Genomic DNA, 27955 nt, shown 5'->3' with positions numbered 1-27955 from the left:
ATTTGTCACTTACAGATAAACCAAGGGTAAGTACCTGAATCTCTTCCTCAGAATTGGGCACGTCTTTATTACACACTATACTCTGAAATCTTTGTAACAAAGGTAGAAGGGGTGCACTTGTTCCCTGTGCAGATCTCTCATTATCAGTTTCCCTTGTTCCATTATCCCAAAGCTGAAGCAACAACATAACTGCAGACAACATTTGGCTGAAAGAGAAATTAAGTTTACATCTTTCATTGGTAAACATTTCTCAAAAAACCATTCTAGGTTAACAAGTTACTTTTCACATTTTTATTTCACTAATACCAGAAGTCACATCTTCCCATTTGAAAGAGAGATTACAATATCAAAAACTGATTTTGCAATCTAGCTAACTTAACTGCATTAGAGAAAATGTTCATATGCTTTGAGTCGCAATTACATAAAACCAAAGAAAACTGAAGACAGGCACTGCTCAAGGCATTCCATTAACAATGATGACTAAAAAATCAGAGTGCTCATGCTACTCACCTTAGTGTGCCCCTCTGCACTGCCAGTTCTAGCAATATAGCAAGCGCCAAGTGCTGGTCTTGCAACGGAATGTTTCCTGGTCCTTTGGTACTGGGAGCTCCATGCACATCTCTGTTTAAAAATCAAACAATATAAATTACCTAACAAACAACTAGAAACAATAGATATTTCTTAAACAAAAGCATCTCCCACACATGAAAAATCACTAAACTTACAGAACAATTTAAAATTGTTAATGAAAATATATATGGAAAGTGTTAGCTTTTCTTCCTAAGAAATTTAGCTTTTCTTCTCTTTTTGGAGTGACACTAGAATTTAAATTGCCCCAGGCTTCACCATCTATTCTTCAGATCTCTTAAATATACTAAGAACAACGCATTTTTCACAGGTGAAACACAAACATTCCTAATGATACTTACTATAAAGACATAGCTGCAGTATTCAGAAGAAAATTTTTCAGAACAATTGTAAAAGAGTACATTTAAGAGTCGTCTTATAATAGGTAAAAGTAGGGGAGTCCTCCAAGTCTAAAGGGACTTTATTTCCCTCCCTACGCATACAAGTCTGCATTATATCACTATACTGGAAAGGCACAATTAAGTGTACACAAACGCTGTATTACCAAAAGCTTTCATTATATGGATACAGCTTATATTAATGATATAATATTTTTAGGGTGGGTGTTTACAGAGTGATTCAGAATACTCAAGTTTAGATTTTTCTTAAAAAGTTATAAGAATTAAATCATGTTTAAAAAAGCATCATTTCAACAATTTATGTACACTTAACATGCTTGGTGTAAAATCAGAAAACTTATCTTTTATTTTTCCATAAAATATTCTGCTTACACCATCATTTGGTAGGAGATGCAAGTTTTCCATTAAACAGATACCTCAGCAATACTCAAAAAATAAACTTACCCAGTCACAACAGACCTTAGGAATTTAGTAGCTCTTTCCACCACTTCCAACCATACCGAAGATACTGTCCCTTCATCAAAAAGGGATGCCTCTGGAAGGGCTCGTAGTGCATCAAGTGATTCCTGTAACAGTTCACTGCACAGGTCTGCATCTTCACCTAAGGATCACAGGAACACTAGCTACAACTTCACAGAAGGTATAGAAATTTTTAATACAGAATTCTGTGGGGGGATTTTCTTGGTCTCAAGTTACAAGTTACTTAGTAATATCTATATATACCAGCTCTCAATTTTCACACAAACATTTTGACTGCTAGACTTCTGAAAAACAACCTGCTTCACAAAAAACGCATTCAGAAAGGTGACAAGTCTTAAAACAGCCTGTCCCACTGTGAATCTGCTGAGGTATTCAGAAAAAGAACTAGCCTAGACAAAGATCCAAACTGCTGCAATCTGAACAAACAGCACAGACTGAGATAAATAGGTAAGTCAATGTGACAGTTCTCATGCATCTAACTTAAGAGTGCCAGCCTTTGAAATATGACAGATGTTGACAAGTACGCAAACTAAATACAGTGTTCTCACTACTGCTTCAAAATTATTTACTAAACTACTACTAGCCTGCAGTTATATTGCGATCTATCTTGTCTGAAGAATAAATCTAAACTTTCTGAAACCTGGCATTAATAACTTATTGTTTTCATGTAAACCAAATCTGTATTGCAAATTCTAAATGCAACCCAGCACAATACAGCAGCCATATTGGCTTGGATGGCGATTCACTCAGGTGTCTCTGACCAACAGTACTGCTGGTTTTATAATACCTTACAAACATAAAATACAATTATGGAAGTCTTAGAGACGTGTTTGTACAGAGCTATACCCTTAATATGGACACATGATTCAATGCATCATCTGTCTTCTAATCAAAACCATGTACAATGTGCTACAGGGTAGACCTACCTGACCTCCATGCTCTACGGAGGAATGCAAATGCAAATGAAAGTGCTGCTCGAGATCCAACTCGTGCAAGTCCTTCAACACCTTTGCCTACAGGTCGTGGGCTAAGGGACAAATAAATACATATGCATTGTGTCTGTACAGATCATTTAACATATATTAGTAATAATTAAACAACGTATACACTTGACAGATTTATAATTTATCTGTATACACACATATATGATCATACAATTTTCATAAAGAATTGTAATTGCCTCTTGAGAATTATCATCAACATCAAAACGTCAACAATCAAAACCCAACTAATTCAATCCCTGATGACAAAAAGCTTCATACACAATAAACAAGCCAGACTGACATCATTGCCATAAGTTTCTGAAGGTACTCAGAGTGAACTTACAATGGTTTACTAAAAATACACAGGTGTAAGATACTTCACACGCGTACTGTTTATCCAGACTGTTAATACCACTGGTGTATTTGATCTGTATAAACTAGATTCACGGACCTTTTTTTTTTTTTTATGTGAACCTTCAATTGCAAATAATTTCATCAATTTTGTCACAGTCTTTCCACTCAAGTGAGCTATGTCCCACTTACCCCACATATCTCACTTTGTAGACTCTGTACTGGTTTGTGTACAGAAGAGATAGCTTGAATTTTTATTAACACCCAAGAAACTTAAAAACATTCCTACCAACTTTACTTTTCAATCAAATCATCACATTAATCAAGCAAACTTTTAATTCTCTACTATTTTCTCCTAGGAAGACAATCCTTTTATTTTTATCTCACAAGACAATGAAAGTGAACTGCTCAGAACTTCTTCCAAGACAGAGAAATGTTCAACTGGCATTTTTAGCAGCCTGGTAATTTAAATACACCAGTGTTTTTCACCAGAACTGAAAAAAATTCTTCAGAGAACAGACTATTCAGTGAAAGGCATCACTGTCAGAACAGTCCCATAATAACTAGTCTACAATCCTACTTACTGTCTCCTTCAATTTTTGAAGCTACAGATAAGCTAACAAAAATTTCTTGTCTTGAATTGATCGCTCAGTCAGACAGCAGCCTAATTCAACAATTGACAAGCTTCTTTAATGCCTCACTTGACAGAATTTTTCTATTTTTAAGTCAAAAATCTATCTTGACATCGAAGGAAACCAGACAATTTATTATTCAGCTGGTTCTCTGGAAACATTTTCATTTAAATATCTGACTAAAACATTTCTTCAAGCTAACTAAAACTATGTTCAATTTTAATATATTTGCATTTTTAAATTTGTTAAATTGTTATGCACATAATTGAACAAAAATTAATAAAAAATAAATAATACAATTGGAGCTATGTAACGTCTACCGGCATCATTCATGACATGGCCTCTCCATACATTCTAGCTGAGTAGAACAAAAGAAATATATCAATGATTATAGCTCAAAGAGTAACAGCTACAGTATGAACTGACACTGCACTTCACAACACACTGTCACCAAATGAAAGAAAAATAGATTAAATAGATGGACCACTCAGTGAATAAGGAATTGGCTGGATGGTCGCACTCAAGAGTTGTAGTCAATGGCTCGGTGTCCAAGTGGAGACTAGTGATGATCAGTGCTGGGACTGGTGTTATTTAACACCTTTGTAGATGACAAGGACAGTGGGTCTGAGTGCACTCTCAGCAAGTTTACAGACAAGCTGAGGGGTGCAGCTGACATGCTAGAGAGAAGGGATGCTGGACAGGCTTGAAGGGTGGGCCCATGCCAACCTCATGAAATTCAACAAGACCAAGTACAAAGTCCCACACCTTGGATGGGCAAGGAATGGCCTGAGAGCAGCCCTCAGAAGAAGGATTTAGGGGTGTCAGCTAAGGAAAGCCTCAACATGAGCCAGCAGTGCACACCTGCAGCCCAGAAATCCAACAGTATCCTGACCTACATCAAGAGGAGCGTGGCCAGAAGGTCAACAGAGGTGATTCTGTCCCTTTACTCTGCTCTTGTGAGTCCCCACCTGGAGTACTGTGTCCAGTTCTGGGGTCCACAACACAAGAAGGACACCAAACTGTTGGAGTGGGTACAGAGGAGGGCCACAGAGATGATCAGAGGGCTGAAGCAACTCACTAAGAGGACAGGCTGAGAGAGTTGGGGGACCTTCAGTCTGAAGGCTCCAAGGGAACCTTATAGTGACTTTCCAGTACCTAAAGGCGGCCTCCAGGAAAACTGGGGAGGACTTTTTTTTATAAAAGCATATAGTCACAGGATGTGGGGAAATGGCTTTAAACAGTAAGAAGGTAGACTTAGACTAAATATTAGGAAGAAATTCTTTACTGTGATGGTGGTGAGACACTGGAACATGCTGCCCAGAGAGGCTGTGGATGCCCCCTCAATGGAAGCATTCAAGGCCAGGCTGGATGGGGCTTTGAGCAGCCTGGTCTGGTGAAAATTGTCTCTGCCTATAGCAGGGGAGTTGGAACTAGATGACCTTAAAGGTGCCTTCCAATCCAAACCACTCTATGATTCTATGAATTACAATAAAAGCCCATCAACATCATAAGTAAACATCTGCCAAGGAAAAAAACTGTATGGTAGATAGTACCAGTTATCTTAAGAAATATAAACTTGTCCATGCGTGAGAACAACTTGTTACCTTTTCTTGTCCACAGTAGGCAGGGGGACACTATTGCTTTTCCACTTCACTTTGACGTTCTCCTGAAGAACTGTTCTATTCAATGCAATAAAATATCGTTCCAGGATAACAAGTCTCTGCTTTAGCCGCATAGCTGAAAGAGCTGTTGTGGCAGTTTGTGTGGCAAGGGTTTGCTGTTCCTTCACTAGTACATGTAGGCATTCTTTCAATTCATTCACATCTAGAAATCAGAGAAAGATAAGCATTCATCTTTGTTACACACATTGCCAACAAACGTTGAGACAAATAAAAAAACATTAATTGACCAGAAGTCTGCAAAACCCGGTGAAATTCACTACTGCTATATTTAATGTGCAAATGCTAATTAACGGGTGTTTAGACAAAGGTTATCATCAAAACTGGTATTGTGTGAATACATCTGAACCTTTATATTTCATGCCTGAAATTAAAACATCACAGAAAATATTTATGCAACTGTTCCAAATAAACAAGCTACACAGCAAACTCTTATCAGCAGCAGGCCTCAGAGCTAGACTTCTAAGTATAAGCAATAACACGGCAAGTAAATAGGACGGCATACTTTCATTTTCCAATGATATACGTTATCTTAAGTTTCTCAGAAGTCATAGAACAACTCTCAGAAGCAACAGGGTCACTGCCAAGAAGTGTTTAATCTGAAACAAATTATGTGAGAAATTTAAAAGACACAAGTACCATCAGCAAACTGAAGATGTGGCCTATGCACCAGCAGCAGATAACTAATTCTTTGCTAACCAGAAAACCATTCAACAGTCTACAATCCTAATGACGTAAAACAACGACAGCCCCAAAACACTGGAAAATCAGAATTAGGAAACAGTGTTTTGTTGTTGTTGTTTGGTTGACTTGTTTAGTTTTGTTCGGGTTGGGTTTTTTTGGTTGGTTGGTTTCTTTTCCATTCTCTGTAGATTTATTTCCTAGGATAAGGATCTTTCCTTCTCAAGAGAGGTTTTTCCTTCCCTCTATTGATCTGATCACCAATCAATGACACTCAAAAAAAAAGGAAAACCAACAAACAATCAAACAAAAAAAACCCACATCTTTTGGAATAGCAATCTCCAAGCTATGAAAATTCACTAGTAGTAGTCTTTGGAGTTCAGAACTGTATCTAACAAGGATGAGGCTTTTTTTTCATATTTAACTCTAGAAAATACATCAAAATTTTGTCCCACTCTACAGTATGTCTCCATATAACCAGGAGAGAATTCAAGTGGCCTCCTTTACCACTGTATCATATTGCACAGTTGCATAGAGCTTGTTGTCAGCCATCACCCCAGCCTGCTTTCAACACTGCTACTCACATTTCAGTATTTCATGTGTTAGATTCCTTCCCCTGAGGCAATCTGCATTTTTCCATCTATGCGGAACAACTTTCTTTTTTCAGTAAGAACAGATGAAAAAGCATTTCTTGTCATCTAGACTTTAAAAACTAGACAATAGCAGCTATCATACACATTCATACTTCGATTCACTGAAGAATGTGACAAAAAAAGCCAAGCTGCCCTTAAAATTTATCCTATTAAATTTCCTGAAGAAGTCTACGGTACGGTTGACAGTCAAGAGACCGCACACAACTACTTCAGATCCCTATGCAAAGTAAGACAAAGCAAATGGCTGCTTAAAGCACATTTGCTTTGCTTGGTTTGGCTTTTGCAAGTCTTTTTAGCATTATGAAGCTTATTGGCAACTTTTAATGGATTAACATGTTAGTTTGCAGCCTGAAGATCCAACATACTTTGAGGTCAATAACCACAATTTTGAAGGAAAAGTCTCAGTTGTGAAGTATTAGCACTACTCAGAAGCAAAATAAAAATTGCTACATGTTCTAAGGCTAATGCTGTTACCTAAAGTGTGCTTTAGCATTTATCTTGTAACAGAACACGGTCAGTATCATGATCTCTACATAAGCCAGCAGAAAAGACAAACATTGCTTTTCTTCCCTTCCTAAATACGGCGCAGCAATCTCTTAATACCACTGGGACACAACAGTGAAATAGGAAACAACCAATGCTTTGTTTTACAGATTGACTTATTTTTTTATATATTATTCCTTTTGGCAACTTATTTCATTCTGCAGGTTCACTGCCCAGACTGCATTCTCAAATATTCACAGGAATATTAAAGAAATAGTCAATGAAAATAATAGCACTTCCATTACTGCTTATGTCTGGGGAAGACAAAGTCTACGCTAAGTGCTACAGAAATCAAGTAGATCCCTGATTCAGTAGTCTATAAACAGAGCTATAGTACTTGTAAATGCTTGGGTGATCACAGCAAGAGGATTGCAGTGAAGAGATCTACGTCTATGTGAAGGATGGTGACAAGTGGTGTCCTCCAGGGGTTTGTATTGGGGTCAGCGTTCTTCAATAATATATACAGTGGGACTGAGTGTACTCTGGGCAAATTCGCTGACAATACCAAGCTGTGTGGTGCAGTTGACACAACAGAAGGAAGAGATGCCATCCAAAGAGACCTGGATAAGCTTGAAAAGTGGGCCCACACGAATCTCATGAGATTTAACAAGGTAGTCCAAGTGTAAGCTGCTACACTTGGGTCAGAACAATCCCAGATACGCATACGGACTGGGAGAACACACTGAGAGCAGCCCTGCAGAGAAGGACTGAGCATTTTTTACATGGTCTGATAGTAAAGGACAAGGAGGAATGTCTCTAAACTGAAAAGAGGGGAGATGTAGGTTAGATGTTAGAAATACAACAGAGAGGGCAGTGAGTCCCTGGCACAGGCTGCCCAGAGAGGTTACACCAATGGCCCATCCCAGGAGGCATTTAAGGTCAGGTTGGATGAGGTCCTGGGCAGCCTCAGCTAGTAGGTGGCAGCCCTCCCCACAGCAGGGAGTTGGAACTGGATGAGCTTTCAGGTCTCTTCCAAGCTGCAAAATTCTTCTCCTTTACTCTTCTCACTTGAACCCCTAAAAGCGTAGCTACTTCAGATTGTAAAGTGTAGGTAAAGTCTGGAACAGCTATTTCAGACATAATGTTAGCTATAGTAATACTACATCACAGTTATCTCAAAGCTGGACTGTCTAACTTTATTAGAAGTAAGTTTTAAGGGAAATTCTTCAGTTTTGTTTTAAGTGAGCTATATCTACACACTTCTTTCTCTTCAAATCTTATTGCACAAGCAAAATGATATTTTTTAAATATTTCCTTTTCAGAAAGATTTAAAATACATCAAGGAACTGATCAAGTGAAGTTGGCCAAATCTGAACAACATACATTACTAAGGAACTAAACAGACTAATGAGATAATAGCCTGTTAATAGTAACTATTCAAATTTCACAGAAGAAAGTTACAGGGAACTCTTTAACCAAGTCCTTGATGCTAAACGTCCCTTCGTCAGTTACTTTATGAAGGGTGGAGACACATTATTTACCTAATCCATATGTACAATGTAAAAGCTGAAGTCATAACGTGAAAGTTTAAAATCTCAAGTTAACATTAGCAATATACTTGTTAAGTGACAACTATAGTCAGATATGTTTCTGGCTGCCACGAAGAGATGTAAGGATTTTACCATCTTCTGTTATAATTCATCACACTCCTCCATTCCCACAGCAGTTAACATAACTACATGTCATCACTTCTTAATTCATCCTGCCAGAAATTCCCTGCATTAGAAGGAAAAATACCAGCAGTGTTTAACCTAGATCATTTGACAGAATAGGGTTAAGGAGTGATGCACTATTTGGTTATGTCAGCAAACTTAAGGGGGCAAAGCAGGCAGCTAAAGACTGTAACTTCTTAAATCATCTCAGCCACAGACAGAACACTAACCTGACATGAGTCTTAGACAGGTTGCCTATAAAGGCACGTCTGCTCCCTTTTTAGGATTTTAATAGGAATTAATATACTAAATGGCTTCTTAGCATTTACGGCAGCAGCCCTTGCAGAAAACGCTGCAGGCTTCTATAAGGTAAACTGATGATCAGCAAAAACACCTATATCAAACTGAAAGGTTTCGAGGACTTCCACTGGGCCACAACTCTTAGTAAAGACAAATACAGATGACAGGACAGAGCAGTGGCACAGGCTGCCCAGAGGCTGTCGGGTGTCCGCTTTGAGGATCTCCAGCAGCCCCCTGGATGTGGCCCTGGGCACTCTGCTCTGTGCAACCCTGCTGGAGGAGGGCCTGGAGCAGGTGGGCCCAGACTTTCCTGCTAAACTCAGCCATCCTATGAAAGAACACTGTTTCTAATGGGTGGTTAGCCTTTAGCATCCTTCTTTCTGCACCGCTAAGCAAAAGATGCCCTTATTCCTTTTCAGCAAAGACAGCAGTGAATATTCACAAGCACAATAATAATGCTTCTCATGTGGTTGAATGCCTGATTTTCAAAATTTTATCGTGAGCAGAACTTGTTTGAATTGATGCTCAAATACACACACAGCAGAAAGGCAAGAAGCAAGTCTTGCCTATGCCTTCACACATATGTTTTATGTTCCTTAGGGGGGTGTTTTCTGGGACATCCTCTAAAAAGCATAAACAGCAGCAAGAGGATGCTTGTAGACAGTAACTTTCAAGTTAGATGTAGGGGGGACTTGAAATCTGTTTGAAGTGGTAATAAAAAGAAAAATGAAAGAAAAACAGGGAGGTAAGAGTTTTGAGAAGAAAAGTACACAACACAGGAGCTAGGCCCTGGTTCCTTTCACTAGTGAAAATACTTGATCTAGAATTAATTAACAGAAATTTCAATGCTGTGAATTCTTTTAATTATGTTTGAGCACAGTATAAACTTAGATTTATTTACCTAGCTAGTATCCTTTGTAGGATGAAACATCAGCATGTTTTCCCCTTTCTTACATAAGAAAGACAGAAAGATTCCATTGCTGTTGCTAGTGACTTGTTTCTCAGCAGCAGCTCACTGAAATCACACAATTAATTTTTTAACTCTGTCTCCCTTAGGTAATGCCCCTTTAGCATTTCTCAGTGCAATTAGCTACACTAGTACTATCAATGAAACAAGACATGGCATTATCTATAAACAAGCTCTCACTTGTACACAAGGAGACCTTCTGGAGTTCCATGTCATGATAGCGATTTACTGGTAAATCAGAAGGAATTTCTGGTAAATTCAGAAGGAAGGAGGGAGGGAGGGAGGGAGGGAGGGAGGGAGGGAGGAAGATGATAGTAGTAAAACAAGACTTTTAAGAAGAATCAGAAGTACTTGGGTAATGATGAACACATAGCCTTGAGGGAACAGGACAAAGGGAAGTTGTTTTAAAGGAGCACTCATGTCAAAATGAGGCCTGAACAGTTCAACACTGACATCAAGTAAGAGCTGAATATGAAAAGGATGAACACTAAGAATCTAGAGTAGAAAAAAACAAAGTCAAAAAACAACTTACTCACAATTTTATTACTATCGCATGCATCTGAACAGAATTTAACTTGGGGGAGGTGGGGGGATAGAAAGAAAAAAAACAACTGTGACATCTTTGCCCTGGTTCTGGCAGTACAGTCATCTCAGCATAAATTACAACCGGGTATAATATTTTCCTTCTCTGAAGTCATGCCAGGAGCACAAAACACGGAAAGGAAGACAAAAAGCTTCTGCTTCTGAAGGTGTTTTTTGAGCAGCTTTTTTTGTGCTTTCTCAAAATCTCCTTAGAGATTCCTCCTTAGAGAGGAAGGATGTCACAAGAGCTTGCGACTTGGATCAACCAACTGAAATTCAACAGCAGATCCTCCACACTTTATTGGCAAGGTAAGACTGTATTCATCACTTCCAAAACATGGATATACACCGTACATTATGAAAGCCAGAACTAGACAATATAAGACTGTAAATCATTAAACTTAACAGGTATAGCTCAGAGCGTTAATCTGAAACACAGACTTTAAATGCCTCTTCAGTTCTTTTTCTAAAGTAATTCCAAGCTCAAATCTCTAAATTATACTTTACTTGTCAAGAAATATTATATATAAGTAGAAACCCACAGTAAATTTTTCATTCCAACTTGATCAATAGGAATACATTTAAGAAATAATTATTCTGAAAAGCTCCTTCACTCTTTTGACAAATATTCAAGGGTTCACTTTATTTTTCAGGAAGATGACAGAAGAGAAGCTTAAAAGAGTTTTATAAAAGCACCTAAGATTGAAACAACTCTTTGTATTTTCTCTTCCAAAAATGAATTACCAAGCCACAGAAACCTGGATGATGCAAAAGGGAATCTTTCAGCTCTCTTTCTGACAAATGCAAAACAAAAAGTTACCTACAATCACGAGGAAAAGCCCCATCACAATGCTCTGTTAATAGAACACAAGTGGGTTTACAGTATCTTTAAGGATCTACCTGTCACAGACATCAACTCAGATCAAAGTGATGCAAACTTTAAGCACAAAAGGTAACAGATACCAAGGAATACAAATATAGTATATGAAGCTAATGAATTATTACTATAAGCTCCATATGTACATATATCCATTTTTATTTTTGTTTTTATTTTAATATTTTATAAGAAACAATTGGAGGTTGAGCTTAAAGGACTGTCTCAATCAACTTGATCAGTTGGGAGAAATTCAGTAAGACACACTGTATTTAGGTTACCAGTTTTTACAGTAGTTTTATTTTATCAACAAATACTAAACACAAATACAATACAAAAACAACATGACCTTTAGTTTACATCTCTTCAACACATTCAACACACTCCCTCCTGTTCTCACTGTAATTGCAATTCTTCTCATTCCTCCTGCACCGCAAAATTCTGTCCCACTTCTAGAGTGACAGCAAGTCCATCTGCCTCTCTGTCCTTAAGAAAAGGGGACAAGCTGGCTGGCACAGAGCAGAGGACAACAGGCTGACAGCTGACCTGTGGCTCAACAGAAACAAGTGAAATAGCTTCCCTAGAAAACAACACTATGCAGATGTGGATTCTGGCACTAAAGAGACAGCCCCCTCACCAGGGACCCTCAAGTGCTTCTCAGTGAGGGGAAAGGAATAGGAGCATAACAGGTGTCTCCCAAGTTTGTACATGCCATCAGGCACCAGAACTATAAAACCAAAGTGAAGCTTCTGTACTGTTGTTTTCAAGCTTAGACCATTTCAAACAGCAGGTTTGCTGTACAGTAATAAGAAGATATGAACTTCAACTGGCTTCAATATAAAAATCAGTACTGTACAGAGCATCAGAAGAAGATGTGAACACACAGACCATTTCTCCTCTGCAATCACAGGTCAGATTACTGTCAGCAAAGGTCGGGACAGACAGTTAAATTAACAGACCTTTCCAACATTCCTCCTGTGATTTACTCAAGCTCCTCTACCAGACCATGAAATCAAAAAGAAAAATCACCTATTAAATCATTACTGCGTGCAGAAAATTCAGGCTTCAGAACCTAAGTAATTTCTTTTTAGCATCTGTAACTGGAAAGAAATATTCTAAAGACATCTTAACATTTATCTGTATAACTGCATTTGTTCCAAGTCAGTTTATCACTCCTTCAAGTAGCATGAGAGGTGTAAACTGACTCCCTTAAGTCATGACTCTAATTAAATCTGAAAGCAATTACAGTAAACATTTAACTTGATTCGCAGTTAAGCACTTACCAAACTTCTTCCACTAGCCTAACAGATGTATCTGTCAGCAAGTACATTTGATCCAATTACTCTGCAACACTACAAAAGTAGTGATCAACACAGAACATGTATTGCTTCAGCGAGAATCACCAAAATAACTGTAGTACCTGGTTGTTTGCCCCATACCCAACTCTCAACAATCGATCTGGCCCTGTAAGTGGGTGGCGGAGCTTCTTCTTCATCTTTCTTTTCTTTGTCATTTTGCTCTTCTTTCTTTGATGCAGTTTGGCATTCAGTGCTATCATCTAAAGAAGGAAAAAAACAAAAAAGATCAGTTAAGCTCCTTCTCCTTTAAGCCAGTTCTAGATTAGAATGGGAAAAGGTGAAACCTGGAGCCCAATTTTTACAGCACAATTGTCTACCATTAAGAGCAAAACACAGGAGGATGTGGTATTCTATGTACCATGTTAACTGCCACAGGTGGTAAGTCTCATGTTACATTTCATAAGACAGTGACCTTAAAATCCAGAAACCACTGCTGAAACCTCCTAGGGAACTTTATTTAAATCCATACCAACACACAAGGTCAGTACTGCAAAGAGTGAACTTTAGGTCAGAATTGGCTCCCAATCACCTGCACTTCTGCTGCATTTATTTTCATATTTCAGCGCAGAAAATACAACAAATTGTCATTATTTCAAAATCAAAGAGATCTGTATATTAGCACACTCATTTCATGCAACGATATTTCAACATCTCCAGCGTATCTATCATCTTAGTAATTATCAGCAATGAAAATAATACCACCACTTTCTCCCTAAGCAATAGAAAAGCATTTGCAACCCTTTTTAAGAATTACTTTCACGAGGACAGAAAACAGACATTAGTCACATATCTCTGTAATCAAAGACTGCATGAAAGCCCCAATTAGCTAAATACAGTCGATGTAGACAGCTGAAAGTCTCTTCTCACTCATAGCAAGGATATGGATCCCCATACCCTTACCTTCAGGCAGTTCAATGCAATTGCTTTGCAATTCAGGGCTTCATAAGCAATCACATATGACTATGACCCTCGCTTCTAAAAATAAACCACAAAGTTTCTCAAGACCAGCATTTAGGAGCAAGCCTTGAAGAGATCAGTCCCAGTCATTTTTATCAGGCTCTTAAAAACCACTGGTCCTCCACTACTATCTGCCAGCCTGGACTACACAAACTCCTTCCCAGACAGCGGAGCCAAAACAATCCAAACAATCCCAACACCCACCCAAAAGCAGAAGTACATTGCAGACAATCAGAAAGATCCTTAAAGCTGCAGCCAGACACGGCACATCTACTGCACCTGCCCCACACTTGTATCCCACTTGGATAAGAAAAGCTCTCAGAGCATACAAACACAACACAACCCGATTTCCAAAACATTCAGCTATTTTTTCCATCTGGCCTGGAAAGAAAAAAAAAAGAAACAAACAAAGAATTCTCATTTGATTGTAACCAGATCTGTGACTGCCTATTTGTTACAAATTTCTTTGGCTGGAGACAATAGCAACACCCACAATAAATGTTTCAAAGCTGTCTTATTTATAAAAGTTTAAACTTAAAGCCCGTGTTTCATAACCTGTAACACATAGTAGTACTCAGGAGGCGGCAAACAAAAACGAGGCAAACAGGAAAAAAGATTTAAAAACAAGAGACAATAGCACAATGTATGCTGAGGTTGAGCTTGTGAGATAAGGAAGGGATAGCAGAGGTCACCTGAGTGCAGGAAAACATCTGCATATCCCACTTTCAAGTACAAACTATACTGAATATGACCCTTTCTCTCAAATAGCAATGAGCAGCCAACAGTCCAGCAATCATTAGCATGATAAAACATGTCCAGAACACAACTGAATAGAGCTGGTTTTATTCCAAAGCATGAACAATATTAAAAGGCTCAAATTCCACTATACGGTTAAAACAAGCAACCTGTTTAGTCCTAGTAGATTAAAATATTCCCACAGTGCCACCATAATCTCAGTGTTTCTCCACTCACCCACACATCTACAGACACACTGCACAGCAGCTGGGATCTCAGTTAGTGGGAAGAAGGGTGTTGTGCCAAGACACTGTGTTTTGCAAAGAGCTCTAAGAGAACTTGTTATGCTTTATAGCAGATCCTTGGCAAACGCTGACAGCAAAGGGCTATGAACTTAGCTCCTCACTGCAAACAGAAGAGGTTCCAATCCAGGCTGGAACTTCATCTTTGTATTGTATAAAAATAACCATGACTTTAAGCACAAGCAAATCCACAAGGAAGAGTTTCTTTAGTTTTCTGTGTGAGCAGAATAGGAAGGGGGAAGAGGGAAAGGGGGAAGGAGCTGAGCTAAAAAATCGCATTCAAAGTCCATGACAAATTGTTCCACACAGTCTTGTCACTATTCTTTCACAGTACCACTTTCTCTGTAGGGACAAAGCTGGTGTCAGTCTAAATTGAAAGGAGTAGCACAGACCTCACAATGATGGAAGCTCACTCACATTAAAGAGATTTTTTAAAAGGAACTCCCTTATTAAAAGGAACTTTTTACAAAAGGGAGAGGGGGGCAGGAAGGAGAAAATGTTGAGTAAAGACAGCATAGACCCAAATGACAAATAATGAGGCTGTCCACAGAGCAATGCACACCAAAACAAGCAGAAACTGACAGCCCATTTTAATTTAAAATTAACAGGTTGCCCAAGGAGGCTGTAGATGCCCCATCCCTGGAGGCATTCAAGACCAGGCTGGATGTGGCTCTGGGCAGCCTGGGCTGGTGGTTGGTGACCCTGCACATAGCAGGGGGTTGAAACTACATGATCTTTGTGGTCCTTTTCAACCCAGGCCATTCTGTGATTCTATGAAATTCATTATTCTCAGGATGAAATGTAAATATTGTAGGGGACAAAAGCAACTGTGTCACAGTTCTTATAGCCTAACCCCTCATATGAGCAAGTAACAAAATGGAAGCAACTAAAGGTGGAATTTACACTTCATATACAGTGAAGAAAATAACTGACACTTCCTAATGGCCTCAGGCATCTATTAGATAAAGATCTTGTGCTGCTCCTGAATTCCAGCAAACCCATCCAGTCAGGAATCCTATGCAGAAGTAAAAACCCTGTAACTGTTTCCCAGCAGACAGCTCTATGAATAGTTTCATATCAATTGTGAGGCAATAGTTACACAGTATGCTTTAAGCAAGGCCTGCATTTTACAACTACTCTGAAATAGTATTTGGTAATCCAAGATCCAGGAAATATATCAATTCCAATACAAAAAAAAAAACAACCCATCATTGCTTTTCTCTCTGCTGAAGTATCAGACTGGAACATACTAGCACTAGCATGAAGGCACCTCTTACAGCCCCTTTTCCCTTAACCCAGAACCTCAGAGGACCAGCAACTTAACCAGCATCAAGCTGACAAAGGTTCAACTCTCAGTTTGGAGGGGAACAAAGGAGGAACCCCAATAACAGGACAGAGGTGTGAAGCTGATTTTATACTTCTGTATTAGAACTTAAAATGGTTAATCTAAACAGGAATCCCATCTATGCAATACAGGTGCCAATAGCAGGACACAGGGAAATGGTTTTAAGTTAAAAAAAGGGAAGATTTAGGTTGGATGTTAGGGTGAAGTTCTTCACTAGGAGAGTGGTTAGGCCCTGGAACAGGCTGCCCAGGGAGGTTGTGGATGCCCCGTCCTTAAGAGGTATTCAAGGCCAGGTTGGACGGGGCCCTGGGCAACCTGATCTAATAAATCACAGAATCACAGAATTATCAAGGTTGGAAAAGACCTAGAAGATCGTTTAGTCCAACCATTACCAATACTTCCCGGCTAAATCATATTCATCAACACAACATCCAAATGTGTATGTTTGGTGGCCCTGCCAGGCAGGGGGGTTGGAACTACATGATCCTTGAGGTCCTTTCCAACCTGGGTCATCCTGTGATTCTGTGTGATTCTATGCAGAAGTTTGTGGAAACAACAAAATAAAATTAGACTTGTGTGGTTAACTGACACCTTCAAAATGTCCAGTAATGACTTCCTAACTTATTTAATACTTTTCAATCTTTTCAGTACACAGTTTCCAGTACAAGGTGTTCAACTGATTCCAGTTTCCTGATGGCATTAAGTACAAGTCATGCCACAAGTGCACCTTTATTTGGACATCACTGCTGTCACGGCTGTGCCCTTAGATGTTACTGGAAGCATTCAAATACATTTTGCTGAACACATTAATCACACATACCTTTCTGAAAGTGCCATGAAGAAAAAACATGACTATACCTAACCAAATGTTTCCACTAATAGGAAAATACTTAAAAATATTTGCCCTTTTTTCCTAGAGTGAAAACGCATGCTTCACTACCAACAGCATATCCTTCCAGTTTACTCCTTCTGCTGATTACCCACTGCAAGAATCAAGTGCCTCTTCGGAGCAGCCCAGCCTGCAATAACAGAGCATTTCCTTCTGGTTTCATGACTCACTACTGCATAATGGAATCAAACACACAATCTGACCAATGCTTTCCAAAAAGAGCCTTGATTAACAACTGTGAAGTTTAAGTCTAGTAAACAAGATGGTTATAATTCGCAAATCTTACTGTCCAGCACAATGGCATTTAAGCAGGTTACCTTCACTGGGGGAGAATCTGCACACTAATTATAAGATCCAAGAGCCTGATAAGGCAATATTCAAATCACAGAATCACAAAATTGTAGGGATTGGAAGGGACCTCTAGAGATCATCGAGTCCAACCCCCCTGCCAAAGCAGGCTCCCTACACCACGTCACACAGGTAGGCGTCCAGGCGGGTCTTGAATATCTCCAGAGAAAGAGACTCCACCACCTCCCTGGGCAGAAAATATTGTAGCTTCACTTCACCCCTTCAAAGGGACAAAAAGGCAGACTAGTCACGCTTCAAAGACATTTCTGCTTGCTCCAAAATGGCTCAGAAAATCAGTCTATCTAGAGCCAGTGCTACGTTTAAGAATAAAAAATACAAAATCAGAGATACGTGGGATTCTGGGTCATGCTATGCATCATCTTTTCGCATCTTCAGCTCAGGCCAAACAATGGCAGAGAATCACCTTCAGATGGACAAATACATTCCGTGCATCAAGTTTCCTGAAGGAACACTTCAACTAGCAATATTTTCTGCAAACTACTCTACTGATAAAGGCAAAACTAAAGGGTGTGCCAAACCAAGATATCTGAGAAAGCTTAGAACCATGGGATATCCAACAACACTTTACTAGTAAAACTATTCCTTCTGTAAAATCTTGACCTCATAAAATCTCTCATATAAGAATGTGATTGTTCATCTGAATAGAAGACAAGAAGAAAAAGCATCCCATGCTCAATCAGACTGCAGGCATTTTTCATTCAGGCTAAGGAAGCTGAGGCTGTTTAGTCTGGGGAAAAGGAGGCTGAGGGGAGACCTTATCGCCCTTTTCCAGTACTTGAAAGGTGCTTACAGTGAGAGTGGGGCAGGTCTCTTCTCACTGGTGACAATTGACAGGACGAGGGGAAATGGCCTCAAGTTGTGCCAGGGCAAGTTTAGGTTGGATGTTAGGAAACATTTCTTTACAGAAACAGTAGTCAAGTACTGGAATAGGCTCCCCAGGGAGGTGGTTGAATCACCATCCCTGGATGTGCTTAAGAGCTCTTTGGATGAGGTGCTCAGGGATATGATTTAGCAGAGGGTTGTTAGAGTTAGGGTACTATGGTTAGGCTGCGGTTGGACTTGATGATCTTCAAGGTCTTTTCCAACCTGGCTAATTCTATGATTCTATGAAGTGATTAAAAGGTCAGCTGAAGACCGTAAACAAAATTAGAAATAGCACTATTGCCTTCACCCCTTCCTCAGCCCAATTCCTTTATAGCGTGGCCTCAGCTGTAAACACACTGAGCAAAGTAACCAAGAGGACACTGCCAAGCCTTGCTCATCATAACACATCTGGTTATGATGTTCAGTTTCTGAAAACTAAAAAAGATTTAAGCCTCCATTTTACCTTCCTAAAGACTTTCAAAAAACCACTTCCAAGTTTATTTCATTCAAAACACTGGCAAATTTTATTAGCAGTTGAAAAGAAACTAACCAAAGTTCTGCTATAGAATTCTGAATTCCATCTTCATCATCAGATGAGAAAAAGAGAAACAAATACTTAAGAAAAGCCATACCTTTTCTTGGAGGTAGTTCACCATTCTGTGTAAATTCTGTTCCAGGATACACGATCTCCCCATCTTTTACCATTTCATTCCACAAACCACAGAGTCCGTCTCGCGTAAAAGCAAGCTGTGAAAAATAAATTATATATAGTTACACGCAATTGTATTTCTCCTAGAATCAACCCAGATGAAATTAAAAAAAATAAAACATAAACAAAACCATGTATCATCTCACTAGTAAATTCGAGTGTGTCTGATAAAGACTTGCATCATCTTCTGATTCTCCAGCTATGCTACTCCTAGATTAAAAACTTAAAGCAGTCATTGTAAAGTAGACTCGAAAACATCAAGATGATTTCTCTTTTGTTGAATAGTTCTCCTCAAAAGCATGATCTGATCACCTCAAAACTACAAGAGTATTCAAAATGGCATCATGCAGTAATTTGGGTAATTATATGAGGGAAATCGCTTTCTCCCCTCAGGAAAAGCCATGCTACATGAAGTCAAAAAATTGGGAAGCATGAAAGAAGTCAGCACAGTCTCCTTTCCAGTAACTAAGGAGCAGAGCAGTCAAGCAGAACACATGACAACCAGACCATGCATTCATAGCCACACTCAGTCAGTCCAATCCACCCTGCTGTGCAGAACCCTGGTCACAACCTTCCTTCTTCCTTCCAGCTGCTACAATGCTTCCTCTCACACGCAGACTGTGTTTGTGTGAGCATCTGCTGAACAACATTATGGGACTGATGAAGACTTAAGCAAGCTGTGCTCAGAGGAAGAGCCAGAGGCTGGCTAAGCTTCAGCACAGGTCAGTTCCCAGTAAACCAAGTGTGTAATGAGACAAACACAGTGGATCAAATGGCAGAATCCTGCTAGCATGAAATACTCACAAAACTCTAAGACCAGCCTCCCAAGGATCTACCAATTTGCACCTCCCTTGAAGAACCCCATTGACCAAGATAATCTCATATTCTTTTTCTCTCTGCTTTTCAGAACGCTGTAAAACTGATGCCTACATCAAGTGAACATTGGACTTTTTTGGTAGCAAATAATTATCTTTTAGCCACCTGAAGAAAAAAAAAAGCATTTAAGGAACTATATTTACAATTTATTCACGTGTCATAGCTGAAGGCAACTCAACTCCAACTGTTAACAAGTTCACCATTAATACATTCAGTGTCCAGTAGACACATTAAAAAGTGAACTGCTGCTACAGTAGCCAACAGTTCAGGTTTGGGTTTTCAAGGAATAATGGGGCAAGCAGCTGGGAAGCAGCTTTGCAGAACAGGTCCCAGGTGCCTGGTGGACACCAAGCTAAACATGAGCCAACAACATGTTGGCGCTGCAAAGCAGATTAATATTTTGGGCTGCATTAGGCAAACTATCACCAGCAGGAGGGAAGTGATTTTTCCCCTCTATTCAGTACTGATGTCCAGTTCTGGGGCACCGCAGTACAAAAGAGACATGGACGCTCTCTGGAGAGAGTCCAGTGTAGGGCCACAGAGATGATGAAGGGACACTTGACTTATGTAAACATCTTTCCCTCTAATAATTCAGTAACTTCATCTGTGATGTTTAAAGAGATTAATTTGACAAACTCAGTATGTTTTCACTGAATGTTTGCAACTAGCAGCACCACCAGAAATGTACCCTCTGTAAATTTACCACAAGAACCCCAAGTCTGTTTGCCCTACCATCCATACACTTTCTTCCCAAGCCTGAGACAACAGCAAAGCCTTACTCCACCCCACTAAACAGTATGCTTCAGACTCAGAATACATTCTTAATTCTCTTACCCCTTCCACCACATTAAAGGCCATTCCCCATGCCCAAAATCTCTATCGTCTTTCCCATGGTACCTCCTGACTTTCTTTCAGGTAAGACCACAGCAATCTCATCTTCTACACACTTCATATTCACAAACCCCAGCCCACTTCCATCATTTATCACACATTCTCATATCCAGACCATGTCGTCTTATCTTTGCACTTCTAAAGTATAGACTGCACCAAACTCATACCTCCCTCACAGATCAGGACCTCAGCCCTAACCACTTCTCCCAAGTCAAAAAAGGGCCTGAAGAGACTTCAAAGAATTACACTGTAAACTAGGCAGCTCTCTCCCTAATCTTTACCTAATCTTATCGCTACAGTTAAACTGTAATTTATTCTGTCTGGTACAAGATTTAATTAAAGTCAAAAGTGTATCTAGTTTGCTGACATATGCTGTTGCTATCACCCAATGAGACTAGCAGTGAAATTCTGCCCCCTCATATCCCTTTCCCACCACCAGCTCTACAGAACGAGGCACTGGTGTTAGTGTTTCCTTAAATGTTAAGAATACAAAGCATTGCAACTGCAACTGGATAAGCTTCTGAGAATTCTCAAAGCGAGATTTGCTTTCAGAAGGTTATTTAAAAATAAGTAAATAAATAAAAACCAGAAGCTGTGACTTGGTTCTAAAGTCAACCACTTTAAATCAGACAAAGCTTATTCCATGTGGTCCACAGATCATGTTCTTGATGTGGTTTCATGAACTTCCCTGCAACAAGCATAGGAGCCTCTATGCTTAACTTGAGCTCAAGAAAAATTATGCAAGAACAGAAGAAAAAAACATCAGGTGGAATTATCCAGGTAGGACTGCTGTTTATGTAACTGCATTGGAAACAGGAGATAGTCATAAACGTCATTATGGATTTAAAATATAAGCTACTTAATAATCTTCACCTCAAAATTGTCAGCATTTGAGCGGGTGGGGGTGGAGAGGAATCTGTTCCTCTACTCAGCTACTTCTGCATTAGCCAGTTATTAAACATTAATTAAAACAGATTTTTCTTTAGAAACAGATGAAAAGTATTTTCAAAGCAGAAACAGTGAAGCAAATCACAAGAGAAACAGTAAATCCTTTCCCAAATCCCTCCGCTGTTTTTATTCTTTTGATTCTTTTATATTTGCTTCCTTCTTCTGTTGTCTTTCTTTTCAATGTTCCATCTAGTTTCCTTCCTTTCCTGATAATGTATGCCTTGAGACCCCAGCTGCTATAAAAAGCACAGTGAACATCATTAGGTTTAACACATTGCTTTAAAGCTCTGATAACAAAGACAGTTCAGCAGTCCTCTAGTTGCTTCAAAAGATTTGGGTTTCAACTAGAAGTGTCCCCTTGTTGACAGACTACCAGGCTGCCATTTGTAGAAGCTTATTAACAGTTGACAGTCACATGCCAAGAAAAAAAATCAAATCTTACCCTTAGACTTGGCAGAGAAATTCTCTAACTTCCTCCATTTGCAGAGCAGTAGCTCTGACTAAGCCCAAACACCTGCACATTGAGTTTAATTCCTCCAGCCTTTCATTTCATATGCAGCATAGTCCTTACTTTTCCCGTGGAAATCACTTGTTTTGAAGGAATAGCATTACTTCAATTTTGAAATAACTAAAAATTCCATACTGCAAACTTTGTTACCCTTAAAAAATGTAGTAGTTTTGATTTGCAGTTTACCCTTCTTTTTCTTTTTTATCAGAATGCTGAATCTAAGGAGAAAATGAACAGGAAACCCACAAAATAGAAAAACAATTTACATTAAGCTTCTTGCTTGAAACGGTCAAGATAATCATATATTTACATCATCTTACAAGCAGGAATACCAATCTAGATGCTACAACAGTTAATCTTTCATAAAAATCAGAACAGCAAATTACACTTTAGAGAGAAGGTGAAAAGGTTTGGGACAAATGTAACTCTTACAGGTGGCTGATTCATCTCAACAATTCTCTCAGATCTGGGCAAAAATAAAATGACAAGTAGCCTGCTAACCATGAACTGAATGGAAACTGATGAAAATGCATCCTATTCTTACCATAGACAGCTTCTGTACCTTCACTACTGCTTAAAGTATTTCTCCTTTCTACAAGAAAATGAAAGCCTTTCTCCCTTGTCCCTAGCTATTAAGCACTATAGTCCTCCCCAGGATACGGAATAAGCAGACCAATAAACATCAAATGCACACAAGCATCCCATTAGCTGACTGATTCTACTTCTTCATTATTCAACCATCACTAATTAAAGTTCTCTGCATAAGGTTCCAAAAGGGTAGCACAGTACGTTCACTTAATTGGAACTATTTTAAGCACAATTTGACTTGGCGAAGTGGATATCTAGGTTTAAGTAAACTATTTTAATCTTGCCTTCCTCTTTTTTTTTTAAACGTTTCTCTTTCCAAAATGGACGTCTTTATTACAGCAGCCATTAGAACACAATCTCCCTTTGCATATAGATCTTGTTCCCACCCATAAAAGATACACATAGGTAGGTCTTTTAAAATGCATTAATTCAAACCTAAAAAATGATTGGGAATGTAACAGGTGACTTTCCACCAGTAGAAGCAAAGTCCTGTTTTATTATTTACTAAGATTACTTCGCTGTTAGATAATACAGAATACTATGAACATTTGCATTTAAATGTTACATATTGTATTACTGATGTAATCTGAGATAAATCATTTGAATCTTTCAGCTACTGTAGCAGATCGTGTTCTTTCAGACAGCACAGAGCCTAACTTTGCTCCAATTGAATTAGTTATTCAGTAAGAACAGATAAAAATGATAAATGATTGTAAAACAAAGCTCACAAAATGAATGTGTCTAGACATTGGTCTAGATCTAAACTATGCTAGCAGCCATAAAGCACGATACCAGGTCAATTCCTTACAAAATCAGTAAAAAGATCTGAAATGGTTATGGGCGGCACACAGGTCTTTGTAGAGCATTTTGGATTCCTATAGTAGTATTGATTAAATTAGTTTCAGATAATTTAGTATCAGCAAAAAATCACATTGCTTACACGCAGTTTTATACTAACATTTCATACCACTTCAGTTACTGCTGCAGGATAAAGGCTCACTGCTCCTACAAAAGGACATTTGTCTTTAATATTCTCTTAACAACAGTAATAATACGCTACAGTACAGCACGCTGCCTTTGTGTATTAACACAAACATCCTAAAACTGAATAAGGACATTTAAATTTGGCCTGGATACAAGCTAGGACAGTAACACTAAAAGGTGATTAAACACAATCCATATCCAGGTATCATTCCTTTCTTATTACATTAATGCCTCCATATTATATACCTCCATATATGCCTGGACGCCTACCTGTGTGATGTGGTGTAGGGAGCCTGCTTTGGCAGGGGGGTTGGACTCGATGATCTCTAGAGGTCCTTTCCAACCACTACAATTCTGTGATTCTGTGATATTACATACTGTTACTAATGCACATAATGTTATTGTATAATTTATTACATTATTAATGCAACACTGTCTTGAACTAAAGTAAAGAAGAATCCAATGATCTTCTGAGAGAGTTCAGTGCCTTTCAGCTTTAAACAATAGTTGCCACAGACATCAGTGGCAAAACAAATGGAGGAGTCAGACTTTGGAGATCACTAACCCAAAGAAACATTATCCTCCAGTTCTAATTATATTCCTCATGTTAAGCAACAACACAGAACTTAAATAGCAAAAAAAAAGAGCTAATTTTAAAGATCAAGTGATCTCTGCATGTCTTCTAAGTATAAGGACTCCCCAGTATAACCTTCTCCAAAGGATTCCACCAACACACTCCTCAACTGTTGTATAGCAAAAAGATATATAAAGCTGGCTGCCAAGTAAAGAGTGTCAGAGTCAAATCCGAAGAAATAATTTGTAGTCATTTTGATTCATTCACTTAAATCGGTGTGTCTTTCTTCAAATCTCTCCTGTATTACAATCATAATTTCAATTTCTGTTGACGGTCCTTAGAAAACTGACAAGGCCTTTCTGCAGTCAGCAGGTAAAAATATATGCAGCAGGAAATCTGCATGCTCGGAACATAGACTGGTATAGGATTTACACCTATAAAGAGACTTCACAAGTAGCTGGGTCATGCTAGTCGATCAGTAGCTAAAATAGTCAATCATGCAATAGAGAAATTCCCCAGAGCCTAAAACCCCTTTACTTGACAGAAGACAGCTGCCACTTCATGCACCAAAAGGAGAGATACAAGATCCATATATACTACTCCTGTTTTTGTTGTTGTTGTTGTGTAATAGATTTTGATTTGCTAACCTCATAAGAAAAATCACATCATACCTTGGTGGCCTCTTCATGTTCCAGAGAAGGGATGTTTGTGTCCAGGAGATCACAAACGATTACTGTTCTTTTAGCTCATTAATCTCATTATTTCGGCTGGAGTATGATTGGAAGAAAGCAAAGGGAATACCCTTGCAATTACAAGGCAAGTAAGTGCCAAGTTTAACTTGTTATTACTTGCAAGGAAGTTTCATGGAAAAACTCGTTCATAGAAATTTGCTATAAATTAAGATTTCTTATTGTTTAATGGAATTGTTATATCCCATTGACTGCATGAACATCTCATAGAAGACAAGTAAATCACTACAATTATATACACTTAGTTGAAAATAATCCTTACTGTAGGGATGACAACTGAAAATCTGCTGTCAAAAGTGCATGTAAGCAAGGAGGGGGAAAAAAAAGAAGAGAAAAAAGGTTTTGTAACTGGAAGGAAAAATTATCAGCTACAATTTTCTCCTATTCTACAATAGCTAAAGCAATGCTACAACTCAGCATTCGGTGTCCAGAATAGTACTGTTATATTTCTTAACACATTCATCTTCAAATTGTTTTGTGCTACATTTATTTACCTCCTGTATCAAAATAACTTTGGACAGAAACTTCTAGGTCTAGATAAAATAAAAGAGCAAAGACAGAATCCCCTAGCCAAATCAAGACCAAGCCCTGTCATTTTATAGTATTTACATACAAAACTTATTGTAAAATGTAACCTTCAATGCTCTGTTATTCCAGAATCTAATATAGCTTGTCAGATGTAAAATACTGCAGGGAGGCTGCTTCTGGATCACAACTCCCCAGTAACAGACCCTTGTCTAAATGCAACAGCTGAACTACCCTGACCATCCAGGATGTAATTTTGGGTAAAGTCACACAGGATCAATTTATTTCTTAAAATTCTTTATCCATATCCATATCCAACATGAACATCAGCTTGTCTATCCCAATGGGAACTTCAGCCATTTGAGCAGGAAGTTGGAGGTTTATTCAAAGTAAGGCATCTACATGTAACACGTGGAGGAAGGCAAAAGACATACAACACAAGGACTCGCCCATCTCATCCAAAACTGACCTATACCATTCTAACTACTCAATATCTTCCTCATAGCTTCCACATTTGTATTGGGAAAACAAGATATGCTCGTTCTTGCATCACACAATCTAAATAAATAAACAGACCATCTTCTACAGCAAAACTTCCACCAAACACCAGTACATCTCAACAAAGACCAGTTCCATTTTGACCACATTTCTTTGACAGTCTCAATACAAAAATCAACTCTCTTGGAATAAGAGAGCACTTAAACCTACACCTCTTACCCAAAAAATGACAGCAAATGCACACCTGAACCCCCTCAAATATAAATTATACTCCCATTATCTTTCACAGCAGTTCTCTCATGCATTAGAACTGCTGGCTTCCAAACAGACAAGAAGTTCAGCAACAGCCTAAATGGAGAACTTCTGAGTTCAAGTAGATGTGTGCTACGGCTCTCTATAAAAATAACACACATAACCCAGCTTGATTTTCTGCAGAGAGACTGGAGCCACAACACAGATGTACGTGCAGCTCAAAATGAGTTTGTGCTCCTTCAAGCTCAGACTGATTTGGTGGCCCTGCTTGGCAGGGGGGTTGGAACTACATGATCCTTGAGGTCCCTTCCAACCCGGGTCATTCTGTGATTCTGTGATTTATATGCATCTGGCTCAAGAGTATTGCTGCAGATGTCTGTCAGTGGTTTGGAAGACAAGCAACCCCTGTCTACATCCAAAAGGTGCAACACAGCAGTCTGACACCTTACCTGTAGGTCTGTCTTCAGCCATTTGGAGTCAAACCTGGCCTGAGCAGCCAGACAGAAAGATTCTGAGGACATCTTCCCTTCTCCAGGCTGGCAGAGCAGCCCCACCTGCCACACAACGACAGAGACAGCCATCCGGCACGTGAGATAAGCTACACAAGGTTATTTTTATCCAAACCACGATGGCCTCCGCTTCATCTTTAAATATTACCTGTGCTCGACGCCTCCCCCCAAGCTCAGACCCCTCAACGCCGGGCAGGGCAACACGTTCGGAGCAGAGCAGAGCACCGGACCACCGCCCCTCCCAGCCCAGCTTCCTTCCCCTCGCCGCCCCGCGGCCTAGCGCTGCCCCTCACCCACGGCACAGCGGATCGATGGCGGATTACGCAAGGCACCGGCCAGCGGCCAGCGGGGCCGCCCCCCGCCGCTCCCTCCCCGGGGCTCAGCCCCTCCCCCGCACGGCCGCCCCCACCCCCACACTGCGGCCATAGGCACGGGGCCGAGCCAGGAGATTGCGAGGGGGGCTCCTTTAGTAGTTCACCCCACAACACGGCAGCGGATCGAGGATCCCAGCAGCACTCACCGAGCGCCCGCGATGGTGGTGGTTGTAGTGGCGGCTCCCCGGCCCGCTCTGTCACCGCCCGCTCTGCCCCGGATTATCCTCGCCCCTCCTTCCCGCTCCTGCCCGTCCCCCCACCCCCCTCCGCCGACAGCGGCGGTGAATCCTCCCTCCCTCCCTCCCTCGGCACTGGAAAGTGGGGAAGCACAGCCCACAACACGTCACTAGGCTAGCGGCAAATCAGCAAAGGAGACAGGCGGGACATCCGCTCCGAACCATGGAGAGAAGCGGCGCAATGGAGGTAGGTTGGTCACCAGGAGAGGGAGGGGAAACCCTCGAACCTCCTAGTTCTGGGCTTTGATGTCCCTGTCCCAGCATCGGTCGCGGTGGTGGATGAAGGTAAATGGGTTCGAGTGTTAAGATAAAAACTGCATAATAGAAAAGATGCTGCCATGACCTACTTGTTCAGCCTGTCAATCACCATGGACCTCCCTGAATCAAGACCTGGTCACCTTAAGTGAAATGCTGTACAACATTTCTGAATTGCCTGAAATGTTATGTAAAATATAATAAGTTCTAATTTCACATTACCCTCTGAAACTTTAAAGTATGAACCTTTAAAAAGAAGTAGTTTCCCTTGAATAATCTGCCCAAACGTGAGCATGT

General features: G+C 39.7%; 1 protein-coding gene and 1 long non-coding RNA gene across 13 annotated transcripts in view; one reads left to right on the top strand and one right to left on the bottom strand.

The window, feature by feature from the left end:
* Positions 1-27363, bottom strand: part of HERC2 (HECT and RLD domain containing E3 ubiquitin protein ligase 2) — a 95643-nt gene extending 68280 nt beyond the window's left edge. For 6 of the 11 annotated variants that reach the window (XR_014940801.1, XR_014940805.1, XM_015851096.2 and 3 more), the window contains exons 1-9: positions 27314-27363; positions 26734-26838; positions 18815-18929; positions 12784-12921; positions 5037-5256; positions 2393-2493; positions 1431-1587; positions 511-621; positions 35-206 (exon numbers count right to left, since the gene is read on the bottom strand). Coding sequence is in view for 9 of the 11 variants with exons in the window: in XM_015851096.2 (XP_015706582.2) it covers positions 35-206; positions 511-621; positions 1431-1587; positions 2393-2493; positions 5037-5256; positions 12784-12921; positions 18815-18929; positions 26734-26805 (1086 nt within the window). In the remaining 2 variants the exon portion in view is untranslated. Of the gene's footprint in view, positions 1-34; positions 207-510; positions 622-1430; positions 1588-2392; positions 2494-5036; positions 5257-12783; positions 12922-18814; positions 18930-26733; positions 26839-26941; positions 27138-27313 lie in introns of those variants that run through there. The other 5 variants (XM_015851117.2, XM_015851104.2, XM_085532475.1 and 2 more) reach the window with 5 other exon arrangements.
* LOC146762663 (uncharacterized) lies at positions 10237-21419 on the top strand. 2 transcript variants are annotated; one of them, XR_014940843.1, is made up of 3 exons: positions 10237-10365; positions 10703-10798; positions 21315-21419. It is a non-coding gene; the product is annotated as an uncharacterized LOC146762663 (long non-coding RNA). The 2 variants fall into 2 exon arrangements; XR_014940842.1 differs by lacking the exon at positions 21315-21419 and adding an exon at positions 11143-11264.
* Positions 27364-27955: the final 592 nt, after the last annotated feature.

Source organism: Coturnix japonica, chromosome 1 (assembly GCF_054131305.1).
Source record: "Coturnix japonica strain WE chromosome 1, WE-NBRP24, whole genome shotgun sequence".
NCBI classification, from domain to species: Eukaryota; Metazoa; Chordata; class Aves; order Galliformes; family Phasianidae; genus Coturnix; species Coturnix japonica.
This window is presented reverse-complemented; position numbering and strand designations above follow the sequence as displayed.